Genomic DNA, 20,811 nt, shown 5'->3' on the forward strand with positions numbered 1-20,811 from the left:
TCCTCCTTCTTCTTCCTCCTCCTTCTTCCTCCTCCTTCTTCCTCCTTCTTCCTCCTTCTTCCTCCTTCTTCCTCCTTCTTCCTCCTCCTTCTCTCTTCTTCCTCCTTCTTCTCTCTTCTTCCTCCTTCTTCTCTCTTCTTCCTCCTCCTTCTCTCTTCTTCCTCCTCCTTCTTGTCTCTTCTTCCTCCTTCTTCTTCCTCCTTCTTCTTCTTCTCTCTTCTTCCTCCTTCTTCTTCTTCTCTCTTCTTCCTCCTTCTTCTTCTTCTCTCTTCTTCCTCCTTCTTCTTCTCTCTTCTTCCTCCCCCTGTACCCCCCATTGTACATTGTATGCTTTTCAAACCATACATAGTTGTTCCTCCTGCCAGAAAAACCACAGCGTGCAGAAAAGGGGAAGGTGTTGCACCATTCCGGGTGTGTGGAAAACATGCAGCGGACTGCAGCAAACAGTGAACAGGTGGTGTTTAAACAAACTGGCCACCAGAAAGTTGGGTAAAGTGACTTTTTTTAAGCCCCTAATTCTGTTTAGTGTAATAGAGACCATGAACTATCTATCGCATGGCAGAAAACCTGCTTACTGGTAGGTTATGCACTGGTAAACAATTTGGTGCTGTTATCAGTGGTATGAATACTTTTGGTCAGTGAGAACTAGATATGGAGTTTTTTTTTAGAGTATACAAGAAGAGAGCACGGGAAGGAACTCAAGATTGTGATGCTTATTCATTGTTGTACAAGTAGGCAGGTCATGGTGGAGGCTGCAGAGTTGCACTAGAAATGGTGTCGCACTGCTGGCTTCTGCTGCTCACCAATAAGTGGGTCCAAAAGTAATTAATTACTGATGGGTAAAATGGTTCAAATGTTGTATATTGATTTTTTATGTGGGCATTTGGCTGAAGTTACACCATTGATATAAATAGCTCCTGATATTTTAACTTTTATTTTATTCTTTTTCCCCATTTTATATGTTCCATTGGTTTCCATTTGGTACTATTTTATAATTGTATTTTAAGGGGAAATATTTAACAAGGTTTTACTAAAATTGCTGTTTTTAAAGGTACTGAGGCAACACTACATTTCTAATATTGGAAATATTAAAGTTTTAAATCTGCTTTTTAGGGAAGGAAACTAATCCATTAAGTTTAGCCTTTTTTTTTTATTGTCAGGCCAGCTGCAAAGCATCACTTTTCAGAGACAAGAGGAAGAATATTTGAAGCTGACTGTGCGCTGCAGGCCCTGTATCTTTGTTCTGGGGCATAACTGCAGTGCCCGAAGTAAGGTAGTTAATGCGCTTTTGGGTGATCCTGTTCTACCAGTTGGAGTAACTTGTGACCCAGAGACCTGTAAGCGAAGGCGCATTCGTTTCCGACATGGAAAACAGACTTTGGTGAGTTTGGCACTGCCAGAGCAATATGAACTAGTTCATCAACTGGTAGCTCATAAAGGTAAATGGGATACCATTCCAGAAGAGGATTTGGATATACCAGAGAATGAAGAAGACCCTGCACACAGAATGGCTGAGCTAGAAGTCACATTACCCTACCAACTGCTACAGGTACTTATTCTTTTTGTTTGGTGATATGTTATGGAATATTGTGTAATATATATTTGTAGTGAATCTCCATGGAATAACCATAAATAATACTGTAATTTGTTCATTTCTAGAAGTTGTGTTTTTTTAACAATGTGTTTTGGATGCAACATGCTGCAATGTACACTAAATTGCCAAAAGTATTGGGACACCCCTCCAAATCTATTGGATTCAGGCATTCTGTGAAATTTCCTTGCTACTAAATATTCCACGGTCAACTGTTAGTGGTATTATAACAAAGTGGAAGCAACTGGGAACAGCAACTTAGTCACAAAGTGGTAGGCCACGTAAATTGACAGAGCTGGGTCAGCACATGCTGAAGCGCACAGTGCGCAAAAGTTGCCAACTGTCTGCAGAGTCGATAGCTACAGACCTCCAAACTTCGTGTGTCCTTCAGATTGGCACAACAGTGCATAGAGAGCTTCATGGAATGCGTTTCCATGGCCGAGCAGCTGCATCCAAGCCTTGCATCACCAAGTGCAATGCAAAGCGTCGGATGCCCTGGTGTAAAGCACGCCACCACTGGACTGTTGAGATGTGTTTTCTGGAGTGACGAATCACACTTCTCTGTCTGGCAATCCGATGGACGTGTCTGGGTTTGGCGGTTGCCAGGAGAACAGTACTTGCCTGACTGGATTGTGCCAAGTGTAAAGTTTGGTGGAGGGGGAATTATTGTGTGGGGTTGTTTTTCAGGGCACAAAAATCACAACCTAGGCTGTAGTGTAGTTATAAAGAGTCGTCAGAGGATAATCAATTTGTATAAATGTATTACAATTCATTAAAAGCATTAATTAACAAAATTAAAAATTGTACTTAATAAGCATGATTGTCAAACCCTAATTCTTGCCCAATTCTCACATTTCATGATTACATATGGTGATTCATCATATATTCAAATCTCAATTGGTTACATAATTCATGTGCAGTAATTTACTGCTCCAATTCAGCCAACGCGTTTCGCTTGTCAGCTTCCTCAGGGAGTTTTGTTCCCAGCAAGAATCCCAGACTCCGGGATCGTCCAGAGACCTATTTCCAGGACAACAGGATACGTATCCAGCCCTTCCTAGAATTATTCATACAGCGGAGCCACAGATGCAAAATAAGACAGTCTGGAGTCCTGATATCTTTGCAGTCTCAGAGTGTTGTATCATATATGTTTATTTTGTCAGTCCTCTCGTGTGTCTCTCTACATCTACAATTGTTAATTAATGCTTTTAATGAATTGTAATAAATTTATACAAATTGATTATCCTCTGACGCCTCTCTAAAACCCCACTACAACCTAGGTTGTGATTTTTGTGCGATTTCATTGGGGTGAGGTCTCGGAGTACCTGGGTTGATATTCTGGATAGTTCTATTTGTATCTTGTTTTTCAGGGGTTGGACTTGGTCCCTTAGTTCCAGTGAAGGGAACTCTTAAGGCATCAGCATACCAAGACATTTTGGACAATTTCATGCTCCCAACTTTGTGGGAACAGTTTGGGGATGCCCCCTTCCTGTTCCAACATGACTGTGCACTAGTGCCCAAAACAAGACATTGATGAGCGAGTTTAGGGTGGAGGAACTTGACAGGCCTGCACAGAGTCCTGACCTCAACCCGATAGAACACCTTTGGGATGAATTAGAGTGGAGACTGTGAGCCAGGCCTTCTCGTCCAACATCAGTACCTGACCTCACAAATGCGCTTCTGGAAGAATAGTCAAACATTCCCATAGACACGCTCATAAACCTTGTGGACAGCCTTCCCAGAAGAGTTGAAGCTGTCATAGCTGCAAAGGGTGGGCCAACCCAATATTGAACCCTTCGGACTAAGACTGAGATGCCATTAAAGTTCATGTGTGTGTAAAGGCAGGTGTCCCAATTCTTTTCGGCACTAATAGTGTATGTAGTTGCCTCAGTAATAAATACATTCTAGGGGGCCTCGGGTGTGGAAATTTTGGAAAAAACTACGTGTCCGAGGACTAAATCGGGGGCTGAATCTACTTGTCCCTCATGATAATCTACTTGTCCTGATACAAAAAGCATTATGTTAACCAAACCGTATTTAGCAGTAGGCCTGCTGTCATGCTACTATTGATAACATTAGTGGTAAAGTAAGAAGGACCAGTTTTGGCTGTCTATCCTTTTGTTTTAGGGCATAGAGCAGCAACCATTATACTTATCTGTTGTGTGGTGAACAGTGGGTATTACTAGTGTGTGGTGAACAGTGGGTATTACTAGTGTCTTTTCTGTAAATCAACTATAGCCTTTGCACCAGACTTGGTATTTCCATAATTTACTTTTTGTTTACAGAAATAACTGCACTCTGAGTACATTATAGAATAGTGGTAACTTTGGACAGCAGTGTACACCAACAAATTATTTTTTCGATTGTTAAAAATTGCCGACCAGGCTACATTTGATGCTGAACCTACATAAGTCAAGTGTTCACCTTCTTTATAAGGTAGACATTATTGACCTTGAGGTGTAGCAAGAGAATTATTGACATTAGCATTAGTTGCTAAATGGTTCTGTCCTAGGTCTCTAACATGTCCATACTAAGGCTCATTTCACACCTTTGTGGCTTTGACCCTATCACTGCCACCGCCGTAAGGCATACGGCGGAACAAAATTGTTCCCAGCTGGCCAGGGCAGTATGCCTTATGGCGCTGGCATTTACAGTTCTGTTAAAGGGACCATGAACTTATACCAGAACTGTCCCCCAGATGGTCCTCATTAAATTATTGATATTGACAATCCTCTTGTGCAGCGCAAACACCGGAGTGATCGTCTGATCACTCCGGTGTTTGTAAATAACTGGGGACACATAGTACTATGTGTCCCCAGTTATGAAGGAACAGGATGTGATTTACATCACTTCCTGTTCATGAATTTATGAATGCGGAGTAGCATCAGTAGTTTCTGAATGAATGGGAAGCCTCTGTACTGAGTGCTTCCCAGTGATTGAGTGCTGAGGCTGCAGAAAAAGAAATTTGAGGTCTCTGTGTCCTCAATTTATTTTGCTATTTCAAAAGGCATCTCAGGGGTCCGTTTAGACCCCTAATATTTCTCCAAAGATCCCCAACAGTAAAAAATTAATAAATAAAAAATATTCAAAAATACATTTGTAAAAAAAAAAATTAACTAATAAAAAAACACACAACCCCTCCTCTCCCCACACACATAACATGTGTACGCCATGCACATTCGCTGCAGTGTGTTGCTAGAACGCATCACAGTGCATCATTTAGTGCAGAAAAAGAAATGGAGGACTATGTGTCCTTAGTTTCTTTTTCTGTTTTCAAAAGGGAAATGTCATCGGTCTGTTTTAGACCCCAGATATTTCACTGTAGCCCCCCAACAGTGTGTGTGTGTGTATATATATATATATAAAAAATAAATACATTTTGTAACAACAACAAAAACCCTCCCCCCACACACCATGCACATGCGCTGCCATGCGTTGTTAGAATGCACGCAGTGCATGAGATTTAAAAAAAAACTAAACATTTAGCTGTGGCAGCGCATGGCAAAGCTTTGTGACGCATTGCCGTGCGTTGTTATACCCTGTGTTACAATTAAATATATGCCTGTATCATTGTATCACAACACAAACGGCAACACAGAGCAAAAACTATTTTTAACATAAGTCACTTCTTTACAGTTTTATGTTCCTTAAAAAGGCGCAATTTAAAATTTCTAAATATTTGTTATTTATTAACTCAATACAGTTTTATCCGATACTGATTTTAGTGTGCTTTATCATTTCAATTATGTATTTTTATCGGTTTAATGTTAATTTGAGAAACATTTGCACAATTTTCGCAGGGCCTACAAATTTAGTAGCACCATCTTTTTATTCTGCTGGGCCTGTGCTTTCAGAAAATATATGGTTTGGGGGTCTTTTACAAACACTAGCAACGCAGCAGTTGAAAATCAAATCAATGGGTGAAATTTAGACTTTTTAACATTAAAAAGTCTTAATTAGCAATTTAGCTAATTAACATTTGTGAGGAACTGTCAATTCCACTTCTTGGGTACTGCTGCAAGGCATTAATTTATGTGGCTTGCTTCCATTCTGTTGTCTCTTTTCGTGCTTGTTCTGCGCTGCATGCCTTTTTTTTCATCTGCAGGTGCAAATGTGGTACTGCAGTGCAAGAAAACTCCTGTTGCTTGTCATATTAACAGGCAAAAAAATGGATTCAATTCAAAGTACAGTTTGTGTCTGGCCAAAAGTCTGATGTACCTGAGTTTCCGTTCCTTTGCTGTAATTCCTATTTGCTATTGTTTGCTATTGCATTGATCTCTGTCAGGTCACACACACTACACAATTATGCCTGACGATCTGATAATTTGGTCGCTTGTCAGATGCTATAAGCTAACTGTGAGGACTTTTGCCTGAGAATGTCACAGCTGGATCCAAACATTCTTGCTGTATTCCCTTGAGAGACTAGGAGCTCCTATATGGCTCCTATAGCCCATTCACACCTGCTCGGTCCACTGGTGAGTTTAATTCATGTTGCATTGAGACAGCCCATTTATTTAAATTGATTGCCGAATTCACCACAATGAACCAAAACTTATGCATGCAGGATTTTCAGCAGTGCAATGCCCAGTAGTCACCATGCGTTGCGGTGCATTTCATTGCAGACACACTTGGAAGGTGCATTGGAGTTCCTTTTTAGAATGAATAACACAATATGTTCATATGCTGATTTAGAGGCATGCTGACAGGAAGAGAAAGCAGAGTGATAGAGAGATACATTTATCACTGATTCTTTTACTTTCTTTGCTGGAGTTCTGCTTTAAGATAAGTAGCCACATAAGCAATTTCAGGGTTATGCTTGTTATGAATTCCATCCCCAGGCTCTGAACTGGAATGCAGAAATGATCTGGGTGGTTTTAAAGCTGTCGGATTTACTTCTATAGGTTCCTATGCCACTGCCACAGCCTCACTTGAGTATTTCAAAAAGAATAACCTTGCACATGTGAGGGAAAAAATATATATCTTTGGTTTCTAAAAAGATATATCACCTGTAGAAAAGAGCTTTGGCTTAAAGAGAAAAAAATATTTATTTGTAGACTTTAACGTCTAACACCTCTTATTAATGCTGCCGAACGTTGTCCATGTCCATCCACCATGCTGTGCTTGCAGTTTTTCTTCCATGCCTGTAATATCGTTGGTACATTTTTGTCCCACCAACATTTAAACTCTTACTTAGATCTGGACAGAAGGCACTTTGTTCTCATGGGACTACATTTTGTTCCCATAAAATCCTGCCTTGAAGCTATTTTTGTCTCTTTCCTGATATTTGTACAGCCATCGGAACATTAAAAAAAAGACTATTTCTAGCTTTAGTTTTCATCTTTGTATAACAGAGTTATATGGTGACTGAAAGTTACACATTGTAAATCATTTCTACGTGTATTCTGTGCTTCTAATGTTTTGTAAGCGTTGCTTGGAAAATATTTGTAAACCGCTAATTTTATGGCATAGTGATGCTCTTCTGTTATAGTATAATGACTGCTTTTTAAAGTAGAACTAAACCCCTCGCAATAGTTATCATGCATAGTTACATAGTTTTTGAGGTTGGAAAAAAAAGACGCAGGTCCTTCAAGGTGTGTGTGTGTGTGTGTGTGTTTGTTGTGCATAAGAGTCCCTGTGTGATCTAGTATTTAAGTGTACCTGTACCCCTGTATGTTAGGGTCGCTTAGGATGGTAGCTAATTAATTTTTGAATGAATCCATATTCTTTGCAGATACCACTGCTTGTGGCAGAGTTCCAAAATGCAACTGCTCGAACTGAAAAGAATCCCCTACGCACTTTGTGGATAAATCTTTTCTCCACCAATTTTAGGTGGTGGCCTCTAGTCCTTGTTACAGAGTTTACAGTAAAACGTTTAGTGCCGATGTTGCCATCACCACTTAACATTTTGTGCAACAAAATCATGTCCCCTCTTAATTGTCTTCCAGCGTGAACAAGTTTTAAATTTAGCAACCTTGTCTCATAGCTTTGATCCTCCAGCTCCTAATTAGTTTAGTTGCTCTTCTTTGGACCTTCTCCAGCTCAAGGACATATTTTCTGTGGACTGGTGACCAAAACTGAACAGCATATTCAAGATGAGGCTGAACCAGTGATCTATAAGGTGGCAAAATGATCACTTTGTCTCTAATACATTCCCTTTTTAATACAAGAAAGTACTCTGCTCCCTTTGGCTCAGCCGCCTGGCATTGCATGCTGTTCAATCTGCGGTCAATTTTGACCCCAAAATCTTTTTGCCATTTCAGAGTTCCCTAGTGGAGTACCCATTAATGTGTATTACTTTACATTTTTTTACATTAAACCTCATCTGCCATGTGGTTGCCCACTCCCCTATTTTATCCAGGTCCTCCTGTAATGTTATAATGTCTAATCCTGTATCTATTACCCTCACAATTTTAGTATCATCTGCAAACACAGCAACATGGCTATTGATGCCCTCCCCAATATCGTTAATAAACAGGTTAAATAGTATTGGGCCTAGCACAGAACCCTGGGGCACACCACTCTCAACCTTAAACCAATGTGAAAGAGTCATTTATCAATACTCTCTGGGCACGTTCCTGTAGCCAGTTCTCCAGCTAATGTACATACCATTTCATCTATGCCCATCAATTTAAGCTTGTGTATTAAGCGTTTATGTGGTACCGTGTCAAAAGCTTTTGCAAAATCCAGGTATACCACATTCAATGGTTTTCATCTATCCAGATCCCTACTCACGTCTTCATAGAATGTTAGTAGGTTGGTCTGACGAGAACAGTCCTTCCTAAATCCATGCTGATTATCACTTATAATACCATTGCCACGAACGAAATCCACTAAATAGTCCTTTATCATTCCCTCAAACAGTTAGCATACTATTGATGTTAGACTGACTAGTCTGTAGTTACCCAGTAGGCATTTTGAACCTTTTTAAAATATTGACACTAGCGTAGCTTTACGCCAGTCACTTGGTGCCCTTCCAATAATTTGAGTTCTTGAAAATGTGCAATAATGGTCTGGCTATAACCTGGCCGAGCTCTTTAAGTACACTGGGGTGCAGGTTATCGGGTCCTAACTATTTATTTTCATTAAGTTTTTCCAGTCTGTGTTGAACCCCGGTTACTGTCAACCACTGCGGTATTTTACGTGCTGAGCTACTAACCTTATCTCCATTAAACTTTTGTCTTTTATTCCTGAGTGTATGCGGAGGAGAAAAATGAATTTAATACCTCAGTCTTCTCTGTCGTTTGTGATTTTTTAATCTCCTGTTTTTCATCTTTTATTGGGCGGACCTGCTCTTTTTTTTCTTAGACTTTTCTTTTTTTTTTTTCCTGTTTTATATATTGGAAGAATTTTTGGGGGCTCTTTTTTCTGACTGGCAATATGCTTCTTGTAATCTATTTTAGCTGCCCAGATTTAATGCTTACATCTCTTATTAAATTCCTTGTAGCTCTGGAATGCCACTGCAGTCCCTTCCATCTTATATTTCTTAAATGCCAGCTTTTTGTCTTTTGATGTGGTATTTTACCGTTTTTTATTTAGCCATGCAGGCTTAGTTCTTGATCTTTAATTTTTGTTACCCGATGGTATGAACTTTGTAATAGCATTATGTAATGTATTCCTAAAACAAATCCCACTTCTCGTCAGTGTTCCGTGTTAGAAATAATTTGTTGTCATACACCAGATAACGCAGCTTATCGATGTTTGCCTTTCTGAAATTTATCATTCTTGTCAGACCAACACACTTCTCTTTTCTGTACCCAATATTAAAAATATTTACCTTTTTTGTGATCACTATTACCTAATGTATCTCTAAGTGATATGTCCTCAACTAGGTCTGCATTATTAGAGATTAATAAATCTAGTATAGCATTCTTCCTGGTTGGTACATCAACCATCTGATCCATGAAATTGTCCCACAACAGGTTTAGAAAACGGACAGCCTTTATAGAACAAGAGAGGTTCCATTTGACCAATCAATGTCTGGATTATTGAAGTCACCCATAATAACAACATTTCCCTGCTTCCCAGCTTTTCTATTATTGTTATATGTGCCAGTAACGCCTCCTGGCGCATTGGAGTATTTTTTCCTATGTACAAATGTTTGGATAAAATGTCCTGATACCATTTTTAAAATATAATAAGGTGAATCCATCAGGTCCAGGGCTTTTACCTGTTGGAGTTGTCTGCACCGCCTGCTTAAATTCCGCTGGGGTAATATCCCTCTCCATTGCATTTAATATTTCCTCTGGTATTATTGTAAGCTTTGCCTGCTCCAAATATGTAGTGATTCTTCCTATCTTATCTAATCCTGCTACCCCAGTACCCTGCTCAGTGGAGTCCCCTACCTGATAAAGTCTTTGATAGAAATCATGGAATGTCTCCGCTATATCAGTTGTAGAGTGTACCATGGTACCTGTTTCATATTTATTTTGGCTATATACGTTTTAGATTGTTTATTCTTTAATGCTTTGGCAAAAAAATGTACTTCGTTTATTCCCCATCTCATAGTGTTGTCATTATGTTAAATGCATACTTAGTGTCTGCCTCCAGTAATACTTTTAATTGCTCCCTCTTCATGATTCATTCCTTAGAGATTTTTAGATCTACTGTGGCTTTATGGGTGGCTTCCAACTGTTGGATCTCTTCTAATAGAGATTGTATGTTCCGGGTCCTCTCCCTCTTACGAGTGGCCCCCAGTGCCACTAACTTGCCTCTAAGAACAGCCTTATGAGCCTCCCAAAGTTGCCTGTAACATTACTTCCGTTATGTTTTCTTGGAAATAATGTTTTAAAGTACTTTCTAATTCTTGCACAATACACGGATCATGTAGCAAGGAGTCGTTCAGCCTCCAATTATAGTGCTTTCCCCCCCGATACATTTGTGTTCAATGGCCATAGCAACTGGGGCATGGTGCGAAAGCGTTATGGGGAGAATATTTATGGACAGTACAGACTCAATTGCCACATTATCTATAAATATCCAGTCCAATCTGGAATAAGAATTATACAACTGAGTAAAATACGAATAGTCACGTTCTGTTGGATGAAGTATTCTCCAAATATCAACAAGTTGATATTTACGCAATACTCTTCTCAAATGAGCAAGATAAGAGCCGGGGTTACGTACCAGTGGAAGTATCTAATATTGGATCCAGACATAGATTAAAATTAGGGATGCACAGATACTTTCGAGTACCGGTGTAGATACTTGGCATTTTCGTGAGAACTACCAGGGTTGCAGGGGTTGCAGCTGGGACCTGGCTCTGGCACTCCACCACCGTCCTGAAATCTTTAGTCTGTATTGTTTTAGAAAAACCGACACATGACAATAAACAAAAATGTATCAGTACTCGGCAAGTATCAGTACTCGTACTCGCAAAACTGGTATCTGTGCATCCCTTTATTTATATTTATAAAAACAAAATCGTACATTAAAACAGAAATGTACAAATCCCAGGAGCTCCGTGTGCTCCTTACAAATGACAGCTGCCTCCTAATTTTTGAATTTTTCTCTAGTGTAGTCTTGGAGCTCAAATGTATCGGTACTTGTACCGAGTACTGTACTTGGTATCTGTGCCACCCTAATTAAAATCCCCCGCCATTACCAATATACCCCTCCGGAAATCCCCTAGCCTTTTAATCACCCTCAAAAAGAAAGGAACCTGCAGCCTATTTGGGCCATATACATACGCCAGCGTATATTCCATTCCATTGATGGTTACGTGAAGGAACAGATATCTTCCCTCTGTATCTGTCAAGCGGGAATGTACTTGTACTAATAAGTTTCTTCTAAAGCCTATAGCCACTCCCTTGGAGCGGTTATTATTAGATAGACTATAATCAGGGCTTGAAAAATGTGATGGTGTCTCACAAGTCAGTCAAAAATGTCACCAGTCAGCATGACCGGACTATAGCCTTGCAATTTGTTAACATTTTTTGGGGACAGATAGAGCTTTCTTTTGGAGGTATATAATCACTACTGTGGGGTGTTATTTTTTTTAACTATATAATGAAAAATGTACCATAAATGTAAAAAAAAAAACACCCAAAGTTTCCCTACGTTATGTTATAAAACATTTATTCTTACCCATATTTTTGGTAAAACATAAAAGTCGGGGTCACGTTGGGTAAATAGACACCAAACATGTCAAGTCTTAAAATTGCGTGCACCAGCAAAATCGAAAAAAACGCCCATAGGCGACGATTAAAACGCTTTTACTGCTCATCAGTTTAGTGTTGCCAGTGATTAATGGCTCTAAAATGATTGCTCTCACTCCGACATTTGCGGCGTTATGTAACATGTGCGGCACAATAGGCGCAATCGTCGTTTTCGCACGTAGGCGCACCCGACGCATATCTGCGTGTATCTGCTTCATCGGCTTCCTGCATTCGGGGACTGAGAGGAGATCAAAGGGAGTTTGTATACTACTGAACTCCCTTTGATCTCCTGTCACAGAGCCGTGCCGTCCCAGCCACATCGGGCACAGCAGACCTCGGGACCGGCAACGGCAGTGACGGCTGCTAATACAAACGATCAAGCGTCTCTAGAGACGCCCGATCGCTTGAATATAAAGCTCCCGGCCGGCCGTGTAATTAATTACAACGGCTGACTGGGAAGCTGCTCGTCGGGCTCCACCGTCCTCTCGTCGCAGACGAGTGGATTTTTCAAGCCCTGACTATAATACCATTGTGAGTAATCTCTAGTACATATATAGGACGATGATGTAGAAGAAAAGTGTGTTTTCTTGTACCAAAAAAAAAATCACATCTGCCCCATATCTTTATTTCAGACAAAATCTGATATCTCTTATGTCGAGTTTAACCCCCTAACATTGTACGTCATTACATTAATTGTTGCCATATGTATCTCTTGGGCATATCCCCTTGGTCCCTTCCAGAGCCTAAGTCCCTTGTAACCCCCCCAAAAAACATACAACCAACCATGTTACATCTCATACAATCACCACCTCCCATTCAAAACCAACATTTTCCCTCCACTAAATTGGCAAATAAGGGTCCCACTTACAAGACTATATCCCTTGTGTACCCTTCGCCTAATATGGGTATGGAGCCTACACGGATTGTGATCTGGTGAGCATCTCCCCATCCTCCTCATAGCTCTTCTTCCTCAACCGTTTTACTCCTTCGCCCCCAGGTCTATTTATCCATATATAATTACTTACTCATATAAATAACAACTTGATTTAAAAAACAGAAGAAATAAGGTCCATTTAGTCTAAAAGACACAGTTTCATATTCTCATGATATTCCCACTATATATTCCTACAGGGAGGGGGAGAGAGGAAAAAAGGGAGAGGTAGTAACCCCCCCCTCCCCATATTCTAATAGATAATAATTGTATGAATATGTTGGTCCTGCAATAGTTGCACCAATGGTTTGAGGGCCCTCCTGCGTGCTAGAGTCTCAGGCGCCAAGTCCAGAAATGTCAGTATTTTAGCGCCATTTGTTTCCAGCTGTACTGCATTTTTCAAACATTCCATGATTTGAGCCTTATCCGCATAGTAATGAAATTGCACAATGACATCCCTTGAACTCTCTCCTCCCATTATCCTGGGACGCGGGGCTCTGTGCACTCTATCAAAAATCATCTCCGCCAGTGGCTGTTGCTTTAACAGCGCATTAAAAGTATCCTTAATTTTATCCCCTAGTTCCCGGCAGTGGCGACTCTAGGAACAATATATAGGGGGGGGAGTAATTTTTCCTTAATAAAAATCAATATAAATACCACCATAAGAAAGCTCTATCTATCCCCAAAAAATGGTATAAAATGTATTTCAGTACAGCGTTGCATGACGGAATAAACGTCAATCAAAGTACCGCAGCGCTGAATACTCAAAAATGGCCGGGACAGGAAGGGGGTTTAGTACTGCCGACATCAAGTGGTTAAATGAAACTCCAATAGCAACAGTACTTGAACCATTTACAAATAATAGCAATCCCAGCAATGTCAGTGAAGGGTTAACTTTGACAACTCAAAAGGTATACTTGCAGTAAGCAGACTTCTGTCATTCCAGACAAGGGATGGTGTGTAGCTCCAAAGGGCAGGAGTCAGGAAGATTGCAGGCTGTCAACCTGGAACTCAGGATGGAGAGTGGTGAGGTAAGTAGATTTTTCTTTTTTTCTTTCAGGATGGAGAGCGGTGTGCCTCAGTAGCTGACCAGAGGGACGTCACTTCGAATTCCGCGGCTACATGCCGTGGAGCCGCCTACGGGCGGATACAAGTGACGTCGTGGGACCTGTGCACCCTGCTGCTTCTGCGATGCGGCCAGCCCAGTCAGAGCGGCGGAGGGATAGACTATTTTCTCGGGGGAGGGGGAACTGGGCAATTTCCAGCACTCCCTCCCCCCCTGAGGAAATGGTCTCTCCCTCCGCCGTTCTGACTGGGCTGGCCGCATCACACAAGAAGCAGAGTCGGACTGAAGCAGCAGGGTGACGTCACCCCGATCCGCCACTGTTAGGCGGGGGGGCACACTCGGGGGCAAGGAGGAACCTAGGGGGGGCAATTGCTCCCCTGTAGCGACGCCACTGGTTCCCGGTCTATTTCTATTTTCTTGATCTTCTATCTTATCGTGCCATTCTAATGGATGTTTCGGTAGTTTTACTCTGTTCTTGTAACTCCTTAAAGGAGAACAGAGGTGAGTGCTTTTCACTCACCTCATAGTTCTAGCTGACCTGTGACAATGACACTGTCACAGGTCGGCTCAGTAGATCGGGAAGTGAGCGAGCCGTAGCTCGCGGTATACTGAGCTTAGGGTGACGGGAGGACACTAGTTTGTGTCCTCCTGTTACCCTAAGGAGAACTATGGTGAAAAGCCCTAACCCCATAGTTCTCCTTTAATTGCATTCTCATGTTGATCTAAACGTTCTTCCGTCTCCTCCACTCTTTAACACCTGGGATAATTCAGTTTTGATTGTAGTCAAATCTGTTTTTATTGAGCCCTTCATTTGTCATAGTTGGAGATCCCTTTTGTAGGTAAAGATTGTGCCAAAGTGTGTAAAGTTATTTCAGTACCTTGATGCGATTCTTCGGAAGTCCCCGACATTGCTGGTGAGGTGTCACGGCTGTCCCGTCCGTGTCGTCCCTGCAGCATGGGTTCCGGATCCCATAGACTTCTAATCGTACCCTTCCTGGGTGATAAAAAAAATTAAAAGTTATAGAAAAAGTTTAAAAAATCAAATATGTAAAAACTAAAATTTAAAAAATGTAAAACCAACCCCGCTGCCCCCGACATCTACATGCAAATAAACGCACGTGTAGGAGAGTTCTGCTGCCTGGCTACCACAATGGAATGGCGGCAGCACTCAACGCACACACACAATGTGCATTAAAGGGTATGTTCACTTTCCCAAGTAATATCGGAAAATGGAATTACCTGATCAAATCTGGCCTGGTCTCTCCCAACACTGGACAATGTAGCCATGACTATCTGTCTGGACCTTGCAAAAGTTGGGGTTGGATCCTGAACCTTTAGAAATTGGTACTGGAACTGACTCCTCACTTAACCCCTTCGTGACTGACGACGTAAAGTGTACGTCGCCAGCATCGGGGCTGTTTAAACAGATAGGTCTAGTTCTAAACACGGCTCAATCCAGACTTTTTTTTTTTTTCTTCCTCAAGAGAACCTCTCAGACTCACTCTTCAGTCCAGGAGTCTTTGACCTGGGGCTAATGGAAGCTTCCTTTCAGGCAGTCCCATTTTTTTCCACAGTTTTTCATTCTAGACCCCTACAACACAACATTCTGTCATCATGGGGCAAATCAGTACAGTCCCTGCAGAGACCAGTGTGTCTGGCACTGAGGACCAGGTTGAACCTGGCTTGGCAGCTTAGGAATTCTGCTTTAGTGGCAGAAGTCCTTCCTTTCTGTCTTCTGGATGATTTTCACGACACATGCCAGCCTTTTGGGCAACGATCCCTTGACTCTTTCGGTGCTGGGAATTTGGACGTTAAAGAAATCTGGTCTCCCAATCAACATCCTGGAGCTTCGGGCAATTTTATGCCTACCCTGCATCCAGTTGGAAGGTTCTCTGATCTGGATTCAGTCTGACAAAACTAAGACAGTGGCATACTTAAACCATTAGGGAGGAACCAGAACTCCCCATGGTAAGCAACCAGATGTCCATAACAATAGCAGTTTGATTTTAGAATTGTATTTTTTTCGGTTTATGCACTTTTGTAGGTTGTTAAACCAATTGTTTTTTTTTTTTTAATCCTCCCCTTGCAGCTTTTTGTTCTTACGAGTGCCTAAAACATTTGCATAGGACTGTACCAGAAAGTGTACTGTTATTTTTCTGGAATAATTCAAGACAAAAGAACATTTTGTGGGTACTGCTTGTGCACAATTAATATTTCTAAATGTTCGCTATAACCTAGTAAATCTTTCCTTTTTGAATTAAAGTCCACTTTAAGTGTTCGATTTTACTAGAAACCCCAGACACTTCTTTAGTACAGTTGTACTTCCCCAATGTATGATTCATTCATATTTTTAAAGTGCATAACTTTAAATTTAACAAACCTTAAACCATATTTTCCATGTATGTTGCCCAATTAAGGGCTGGTTCACACCAGAAATGCGTACGTATGCATTTTACCACACGTTTGAAACAAATATTTCTGTTTAAGCTTATAATGGGCTTGCAGCATTTTTTGCGTTTGCAGTGGATCGGAATGCCACATGTACGATCGCAGTGGGGTGGGGGCTCGTGGCTGCGGTGCCATTGACTTAAATGCACCGCCATGCCCCCTCCCACCCTAGAACGCAGGGGGAAGTTTTGTGAGTGATTTGCTGTGCATTCCAGCAGCTGCTGTTTTGGAAATTGGTGTAAATGGGCCCTGCATCGGAACGGACTGCACTGGTGTGAACATAGCACCAGAAATCCCGTTGGAAAGCATTTTGACGCAATTTTGATGCAGCCGACAAACGGAATAGACTGCATCATAACTGCATCTAGTGTGAACTAACCCTCAGAGTACATCCAGGTCAGCTTGTAAGTCAGATCTCTTGTAGGGATGTTATTCCACTACATGGCAAATGTCATCTTCAAGCATAGAAAAGGTACCAAATCGTCCCAACTCTGAACTTTGGGATACACCACTAGCAACCTCAGACCAATCATAGAGGAATCACTACTAATTCCTCTACCACCTTACCCCCAGAAGTAAATTTTCTAAATGATTGCTTAACAAAAATGTGCATTACATAGTTATATAGTTAGTCAGGTTGAAAAAAGACACATGTCCATTGCATTTAACCTATAGAGATATGAAAGAAAAAAAAAGCCTAAACAGAACGCTATGCCCCCAATTACCCACTGTTGATCCAGAGGAAGGCAAAAAAAACCTATAAAGCATTCCCTTTAAATGTTCATTGCTGAATTTCTTGTGTTTGCCTATGTTAATGGTAGCTGTTATACTGACTCTATGCTTCATGCATTTTTTGTTGTGAAGTGCTTTTAGTTTAGCTGTGGCTTCCTCTTTTGAATTTAAAGTTTTGAGTCTGACTCATCTGTCCCAGCTCTTCCTCTCAGGTTATCCCCACCCTTCCCTCCATTTACAGTAAAAACGTGTGCCTCCTTTTGGGATGTTGTGAGTGATGCAAGTGTTTAACCTCTTTAAAATAAGTACAGTAAATGTGAAAGTGAGATAGAGATATAGGGCTTGAGAAATTCTAGCCGGACTAATTGGGACTAAAAAAAAAAAGCACACTCGCAAGAATACAAGCCCTCCCCAGCCCCTTCTACCTGCTTGCCTGCTCTGTCTCCATGCAGCCTTCTCAGCCCCAGCACTGCTTAGACGCCTGCCTCCTGCAGACCTAACATTGTATGGGAGGCAGGAGGACAGCAGAGGCTGTGAATAGAAAAGCCCTGCTGTACACACTCCCCGGCCACTAGATGTCGCTGCAGCGCTCAGGCAGTGTGTATAGCGGCACTCCCGCTGACTGACACTGCTGCGCTTTGAGGAGCCTCTCACCTAGCGCAGCAGAAGTGGATGCTGTGACCCCCCTCAACAGTGGGTTGCGACCCACAGATTGAGAACAGCTGCCCTATGTGATGGCAATTAAGTTTAAGTGTAAAAAATAAAATTAAAAAGAGTTAAGCATAAAAAAAAAACTTTTTAAACTTTTATGTCCCCCACCCGCCACATACACGTGCAAACATGCGTTGGGTGCGCCTACTTTGCAGCACCGGTTACATATCACTGTGACTGTCTTGAGTGTGAGCAAAAATTTTAGGGCCATTAATCACTGATGACACCAAAATGATGAGCAGTAAAAGCGTTTAAAGCATTGCCTATGGCCAATTTTTGGTGTGGTCGTTTTTTTGTGATTTTTGCGCGAGAGCACAATTCTAAAGCTTGACATGTTTGTTGTCTATTTACCTGACGTGAGCCTGTCTTTTGTATTTTACCAAAAATATGGGTAAGAAATGTTTTTTAACATAACGTAGGGAAAACACACACACAGAGTGGCTTTGGGCTGGCTTGGCTACCTGGACAGCGGCAGACCACTCCCCCATCGCTGCCTAACGGTTCTCCACCACGAGCATCGGTTATCCACAGGAGAATGATGTTGCTCCTTCAGTTCTCAATTCGGCTGGCATCCCATACATCCAAGGTATTGTGCCTACTCTGGACATACAGAATGAAAAAAACAGTGTATTTAACTAAACAAACATCTGGCTCTGTGATTACTGTCAAATTTGTACTATTGCGGGAATATGACGTCGGAGTCCAGCAGACGCTGTGACTGGCATTACACTGTAGACCTGTGCATCATCAAAATATTTGTTTCGTTTCATTTTTGATTCGGATTTTGCGAGGATCTATAATGAAGGAGATTCCAACTTATTTCCACAAATCAAAATTAACTCAAGTTTGTTTATTTGCGCTAACTTGAAGACAAGATGAATAGAATTTCGTGCAAAAATATATATATTTAATTGAAAATTTAGTGTAGAATAATATTAAAAATATAATTGGTGACAAACAAAGAATATGGATCAGAAATTTCAATAATTTTGATAACACAGGTAATGTGTAAAATATAACCACAGGATATTATTCCAAAATATCAATGTAACCAATACAAGAACTTTTTAAATGTGATGAGTAGCTTATTAGTAGCTCACTGAATAAGGAAACAAAATGTTCAGAATTGGCACGTGACTTCTCCCAGCAGACAGATGTTCACAAGCTCAACTTTTTAACAGCACATGGGCAAAATGTTGTCACATCATGCACAATGTTGGCTATAAGCCAAGACTATATTCAAGGTAAAGACAAATTTCCACTAAATATTTTTAAGTATACATCAGAACTAGACCATTGACTAGAAGCTGAAATAAAGTTCCTGGAGATTATACAGAGTTATGTATTTATCTCCCAAGATTGAAAGATATAATTTATACTGCAGTTTAAAAATTATCTCAGTTCAATCTAGATTCTACGAGAACTAAATGGTCTATTCAGATATAGATATGGCTAGTCAATTGCCTACAGAAAGATATACATTTATACTTTACCAGAAATTTCAAAATTAGTTGTTTGAGAGATGTCAGCTGTGTCACAATTCAGAAACAAGGGATGGTCAGGTTCTCCTTAGTTCAGTTCCCTTGGTCAGCCGTCATCAGCTTCCGACCTAATATCCTTTAGTATGTATTTCCTTACTGCATTTTTTCCGTTGGATCCCCTCAATCTCCTGCTTCAAACGTTTATCCCCCAGAGAATGTGGGCGTGGTTTGGTCTTGCACATGATTAATGACTGATTACATAATTTTATTATGTACCTCTTCCTCGCCATCACCAAAAGGGGGCACTATTGAACTGTATAAAAGTTTGGGTAGTTTAATTAAATTCTACTATTTTCTAAAGATCTTGTTGAAAGATAACCTCTGATCTAAGCCTTGGACCAAACTATAAATCTAGTAGGGATGTCCATTCCATGTCGGCCTCTGTCAGATTAAGATTTGCAACTTTAAAAAAATCTAAACCAAGGCAATTAACATTCTTTCTCCAAATAGTTTGAAAGTGAAGTGATTGGCACCAAGACACAGTAGTTCTCCACACATAGTTTCACTGATAAAGGACATTGGTAGATCAACCTAATTCTATGTACTTGCAACACTAACCCACCATATTAATAGCAGGGCTCAAAATTTCAAGTCCTGAGCTACTAGCTAGGCCTTAAGAGTTACTCGCCACCAGTTGCCCCACCTAACCCCTACCGTGCCCCGGCCTTAATTCCGCCAGGTCAGTGGTGTGACACAGAGATCAGTAACAGTGCAGAGGCCAGTGGTGTAATGCCGAGTACAGAGACCAGCAGTGTAATGCAGAAAAAAGCAATGTATCCTCCATGTCCCAGGTGTCCAGCCAGTAGCAGCTCTGCAGTCTTCCTCCCAGCCTATGGCAGCTGAGGTGGGCGGAGGAAGCTGCAGGAGCCGGTGTTCTATCAAAAGCTCCAACTCATTGAGATCTCTAACTACCTCTGGTGCTCAGAAAGACTGGAGCTCTGTGCAGTGAGCTTTCGATAGAACACCGGAGTGAGGACAGCTACAGTGCTGCACTGATTCTACTCCTTCAGCAGCAGCGATCGCCGTGTCAGTTCTCTCCTCATCTGCCGCTATAGAGCAGCCGAGGAGCAGCGGTGTATTTAGGTTTCGTGCTGCCCTAGGCAAGACTAAACTCGGCACCCCCCAATCTAAATTTGTTCCACTACTTCCTGTTCAAGACATTTTGCATAACCTGTCAAGTCGCTGGATACAGCTTCTGACAGATTGCGCTATTAGGCCTCATTCACACTGCTTAGAGTCGGCCCGTACAGATCCGTGGGACGTGCACGGACGTATCGGGCCATTCCCTGGAAGGACAGGCTGCTGCATGTGATTTGTTCTTCTCTATGGGAGGACGCGGCAGTACGCTCAACTGAACTGCACATTTGTGCGGATGTCCATACTAATACACAGACCGGATGGATCCTATCTGCATCCGAGCACAGACACCCGCACCAGCACGGATGTGTATGCGCCAACTCTAAGCAGTGTGAATGAGGCCTTAGTGTTGCAGGGAAGCCGGGGTCTCAGATGGGCTGTAAAGGTTCTCTGGTGGGCTCTGCAGGGTGTCAGGCTGAGACCACCATAGACCCTGCACATCCCACCATAGATCTTGCACTGCCCACCTGAGTCCCTGCAATCCCCACCAGAGACCCCCC

The 20,811-nt window shown here is 41.5% G+C and overlaps 1 protein-coding gene across 1 annotated transcript in view; it reads left to right on the forward strand.

The window, feature by feature from the left end:
• DSTYK (dual serine/threonine and tyrosine protein kinase) overlaps positions 1–20,811 on the forward strand; it is a gene marked incomplete at its 3' end in the record, with an annotated part of 86,847 nt that overhangs the window by 2,256 nt on the left and 63,780 nt on the right. The window contains exon 4 of the mRNA XM_018574038.1: positions 1,161–1,549. Coding sequence (XP_018429540.1) covers positions 1,161–1,549 — 389 coding nt within the window. The remainder of the gene's footprint in view (positions 1–1,160; positions 1,550–20,811) is intronic.

The sequence above is a fragment of the Nanorana parkeri genome, unplaced genomic scaffold (assembly GCF_000935625.1).
Source record: "Nanorana parkeri isolate BGI_ZX_2015 unplaced genomic scaffold, ASM93562v1 scaffold2691, whole genome shotgun sequence".
Classification (NCBI taxonomy): Eukaryota; Metazoa; Chordata; class Amphibia; order Anura; family Dicroglossidae; genus Nanorana; species Nanorana parkeri.